The sequence below is a fragment of the Photinus pyralis genome, unplaced genomic scaffold, assembly GCF_008802855.1.
Source record: "Photinus pyralis isolate 1611_PpyrPB1 unplaced genomic scaffold, Ppyr1.3 Ppyr1.4_unclustered_Scaffold5792, whole genome shotgun sequence".
NCBI lineage: Eukaryota > Metazoa > Arthropoda > Insecta > Coleoptera > Lampyridae > Photinus > Photinus pyralis.
In genome coordinates, this window is record NW_022171837.1 from 1 (window position 1) to 5456 (window position 5456).

The window sequence follows — 5456 nt, forward strand, 5'->3', positions numbered from 1 at the left end:
AAATAATTACATCAGATGTTTAAAAAAATCAGGGACGCACTCATGAGAGGGGGGGGGGGCATTACAACTCCCTCCAAAATTTTACATAAGCATTAGGTCTAGAAAAATTTGATTTTTATAACATCGCCTGAGACGGATACAATCGAGCCTACACTTCCAATTGGAAACTATGTTTTAGTTCAGTTTGCAACAAAGAAAAGCCACAAACATTACATTGGCTTAGTGTTAAGTAAACGACTAAATGATTCCGATAATCGTAATGAGGAAGTATATGAAGTGAAATTTTTTAGAAGACACGGAAATTTTTTTACGTTCCCTGCAACTGACGATGTGGCGGATGTTTCAAACCAAGACATTGTTTTAAAATTAAGTGAACCGTGTATTGACACTCGAATGCGGCACACGTTTTCTGAGGATTTGTCAAAATATAGTGTTTGCTAAAATCGACAAAATAAATGTATATATGTATATTCGTAAATATTACGAAAAGGTGGTTTTCTTGTTTAAATTTCGTTTTTGCGGCCATGCCATGGTGCTTTAAAACATTGCTTGATAGCTTTTAACGAGAACTTTAACCATATTTTAATTTTTAAGGTCCACAGGGACATTAGTTAGGGAGTAGTTGAATATAGTTATGAATATGTTTATCTTCAGAAAGAACATTAATTTGCCTTAAAGTCGACTTTAGCTAAAGGAGACTTTAGCGTAATTATGAAAATGGTCCTAAGACATGCAACTTAAAGGAAGATAAAACACGTAATGTAGGTACCCGGATTACGTGAAATGTCTGCAATATTGTAATAGCACCACAATACATAGTTACGCTTAAGCAGTCAATTATAATTGTGTAATACGCGCAATAGTGGTGCAACGTGTGCAATATTTGTGCAATGGGCGCAATGTTTGTGAAATGTGTGCAATAATGGTGCAATTGTGCAATAATCGTGCAATGTGTGCAATAATCGTGCAATGTGTGCAATAATCGCGCAATGTGTGCAATAATCGTGCAATGTCTGCAATAATCGTGCAATGTGTGCAATATTGCACAGGTGGAACCTATGTTTTTGGAGTGATCAACCCCTCGTGTAACATATGCGACTATGCTTATACAGTGATATTTATTTAGAAGTAGACATAGGGATTTATGCTCGGATTTATGTATATTGTTTTTCCCTATGTCTACTTTCCAAACACTAAATCTCTTCTCAAGGGCGCCTAATTTTATGCATCCAGAATAACTTTTTAAAACAAATAAACATCTGGTTGTCATATTAATTAGTTTGAATCGAGGTTTGAATGTTGTTCCTTTGACTTAAAAGAAGTTTCCTAAGCTCCTTAAACTGTGACTGGCACTATAAGTACCAATCGACAATAACAACTTTTTCTTCCGACGAATACATCGCACACAAACGAAAATGAAAATAGGGAAAGCGGGAAGCAAAAGCAACAATATTCAAATTAATTAATGTGATAGCCAGATCTTTATTTTTTTGTTTTAAGAAGTTATTTTGGTTACATACTTCAGAAGAACTTTCATTTAAAAGTAGACATAGGGAAAATAATACACATACCTAAATCACTATGTCTACTTCTTAATAAATAGCACTCTACATAAAAATTAATGCATTTTTGTATACCTAATACAATTGAAATTTACCCTCTCATCATACCAACTGTAGGATTTAAAATGTGCCCAGTGTAATTGTGCACTAATAATAAATTCAGTTTAAAAATCATCAAACTCGAAAGATTTCATGTGCCCAATACAACTATATGTGACCAATATTAAAATTTAAAAGAATATGACCTCTTTTATTAAGCAACCAACAAATAGATCCAGTTTAATAGATATAGGCTAAAATATAAATGTCAAAAGATATAAAATGTGTCCAGTGTGATTATGCAACCAACAATACGTCCGCCTTTAAAAAACACAGCAAATCACAAGGACTCCAAGGTCCACTGTGATTATTCTACAAATCGTACTCGTCGTACGGTTACCCTCAGACGACATTTCTTAACGCATCATTGTTTCAATGGTATTAAATATACGCTTGTCTAACCCATAAAACCACTTACTTGTAAGATTCATTTAAGAGGAAGGTCTCCTCGTGCTGTCTCTGCTTAAGCATCTCGATCATGTCCTCGTAGAGCTTCGCATTCTGTTCGGAATTTGCTTTTCTCAACTGATGTATTTCATCTTCTTGTTCGGCACTCACGTTTCCAATTATTGTCGGTTGGGATAGCAACAACTGGATGTTGTTGTTAATTCTCTCCTGCTGCATTCGCATATTATTCTCCATCACTTGTTGTTTGGCAAATTGCTTTCCGAGCATTTCACTAAATTGCTGTTCTTGTTTCATTAAAATATCCAACTGCTTCTTTTGGGTTTGAGCAAAGTATTCCTCGCACTTTTTCAGTTGTAATGCCATTAATACTTGTGACTCTTGCTGTTGGAGAGCCGAAGAGGTGTTCTGGTAACCGAGGTGGGCAGAAAGCAATCCTTGCTGTGCCAGTAAAGTAGAAAAGGTCGAGCCACCAGAAAGGTCCTGAGTTTCTTCGGGTCGGTCAACGCTGGGTGTTTCTGTTTTTTGTTCGGTCATTTGTGGAGTGCTCTTCGGGCAGGATGTGACTGTATCGGATTTGTGAACTTTAACAGGTGACCCTTCGAGCCAATCGGGAAAACTTTGTATGTTAGGTGCGCTGTGTGGCTTGGTCGGTTGAATTTTTACTTCAGACTTTGTAGCTTTCTCCTGCTTTGGCATAATTGAGTTCTCACGATCAGTGTCCGTTGCAAATAAACCTAAGGGGTCGAGAGATTTTGTACCTCCAGAGGTATGACGAGAACGGCGGCCTTCACGTGATGCACTACCAGCATCGTACCCGGTACTTGGTGGCTTTGGGACTGCTTTTACAGGACTAGAGTCTGTTTTTGCCGGAGTCTTAAGTAAATCTAAGGAGTCTTTCTGGGGAGATTTCGGTGGCCCAAATATGCTTTCCATTAAGGAACTTTTCTTCGTAGCACTAGTGGGATTCTTGTCTTTAGATACATCGACAACTTGTTTCTTATCGATTCCCAAATCATTCAGTATATCGTCTTCATCGTCGAAACTAATTTTCTTCTTTTCCCTCGAAGTTTTAGGATGGTCACTTTCGTCGGCTTCGAGCCCCAGCCAATCGGCCTTTTTGTTCTTTGGTTTATCATCATTTAACCCAAAGAGATTCGTAAGTACCTTTTTATCGGGAGTTTTCGTAACACTTGACATTGGTTTTGGTTCTTCGAAAAAGCTATCGTTACTATCATCCGAATTCAAGTCGCCCAATAAATCCTGCTCGGAAAATTGTGCCATTTTTTTAAGAGTTTAGTGTACACATGCACGCTTCTGTTCCTTAGCAACCACAACATTTTTGAGAAGAGGAACGCTCTGAAATTATGCACAAGAAAAGAAGATCAAGTGTACTATGGCCGCGTTCGTTTATTCCTTAGTTAGATCACACAGGGTGGCCCATTAAAAACAGTGACAGTTGCGACAGAAAAGTTTAAAAACCTTAACTTTAGTTCTGAGAGGAACATATATAATAATACTATTTACGTACCTTCAACCCTGAAAAGGGGGTGATTTACACCCCAAAAATTTTATACGGGAAGGGGTGGTAAACAGATAGTTCAAAAGGATTGTTCATTCTGTTTTCAGCACTGAGAGATTATACCCTGTATATACAACTGACGACGATGCTCATATTTTTGAGAGCTGGCAACTACGTAACAATTTTTAGAAGGGGAAAGCTCTCTGCGCCATCTGAAGAGCACCAACGATGAACGCGGACGTTTGGCATCTTGATTTTAATTGCCATCACGAAAGCATCGCTTCGTAAATGTTTGTGGTTATTTTGTATTATTTAGTGCATTATCTGTGCATTTCTTTATCATCTATTTGGGTTTTATATGCCGTATTCTATACTTTTTGTGAGTTTCAATCTTTCCTTTTGAAGTTGACTTGATTAGATTGATTTTTGGTGTAATGTTTGCTAAATTTTTGTTTATTTTCATTGCATGGTCTTGGCCCCAACTTAAATGTATATTTTTGATCATTCTATTAAACATGTGGAAATTATCTAATTGTTTGATGTGTGTCACTGACTTGTTGTTTGTAAACTGACATTTTCGCTTTAAAGAGACGGTCACGGGGGGTGGCAAAACCTGTAACCAAATGAGTTACGACACTCAATACCGATGCTATGACCTCGAAAATCAACTATAGGCTCGAAACTCCGAACTAGGGGCGAGTTACATATCATGGGGGCGAGATTCTGCTTCGGTTTAGAATCTATGTGCGATACACAGGGTGTCTTAAATTGATGCGATATTTGGAAAAAATAATTTGTTTCGTAGATAATTGGAAAAAGTTAAAATCGACATTTTTAAAAAGTTAAAATATTTTAGTAACAAAGAGAGCTATCGAAAAAAGTTTTAAATAGAAGTTGCAATATTCAATGGGATAAATGCAATGAATGTAGGAAAACAATTTTTTCGGCGGTTTCCGGGATATTGACATCAACTTCCTTATTTTAAATAGACGCCATTTTGGATTTTTACGTCACTCGATAGAAAAAAAATTACAAAACCAGTGATACTAAACACTTAGTATTTTATTTGGGAATCAACCTTACATTTTTGCCTCGAAGTTTACAATGTATTTCTTATGGAAATAATTCCATGGCTGATTATGATTGAAACCAAATTCGTTCGTTTAATGTCTCGCATAGTCTCGCCATGGAATTATTGTCATAAGAAATACATCGTAAACTTCGAGGAAGAAATACAAAATCCATCCATTAGAATCAAAAACTACACAACTTTGTCAATTTAACCGAATCTGTAAGTATAATAATAACAAAGATAGCCACGTGAATTTAAAACACCCTGTTAGTCAGTTCCGATTCACTGATTTCCATATATTTTGTCGCGCCATTGAATTTGCCCTACAAGGCCATGTAATTTTCCATGCTCTTAACAGAAAGATTTTATTGCACCAAAAGGTCACATCCTGTGTATTTCTCGGCTGGTTTTTTTCTTGGTAAGTCCATTTTTCCCCTACCTATTTTTATTTATATTCGGTGAACTACCATTTTCAAAGTTTATTTCTGCAATGTAATTTAATTCAACCAAATTTCTGAATTTTCACAATCTTCATAATAATAATAATTTAATTTATGTTATACCGTGCTGTATGTACAATAAACGAACGGTATGGAGCACGGATGGAGGTCAACATGACCTCTAAATTTTGTACATTTTGGTTGGTCAAGTACCAAATCATGGGAATGTGTAGAAACAGGGCCGTGGCATCCAGTAGGGCAACCGGGCAAGTGCCCTAGGCGCCAAATTTTGCTAGGCGCCAAAAAGTCCTAAAATTTTTTAAAATAAAAATTATACAAAAGTATTTTACAAAGTT

General features: G+C 36.5%; 1 protein-coding gene across 1 annotated transcript; it reads right to left on the reverse strand.

Moving 5' to 3' along the window:
• Window positions 1-1791: 1791 nt before the first annotated feature.
• On the reverse strand, window positions 1792-3407 carry LOC116182533 (muscle M-line assembly protein unc-89-like). Its single transcript, XM_031503068.1, has one exon. It carries the CDS (start codon window positions 3348-3350, stop codon window positions 2076-2078), a length of 1275 nt encoding a protein of 424 aa, XP_031358928.1. The 5' UTR covers window positions 3351-3407; the 3' UTR covers window positions 1792-2075.
• Between the last annotated feature and the right edge of the window lie 2049 nt (window positions 3408-5456).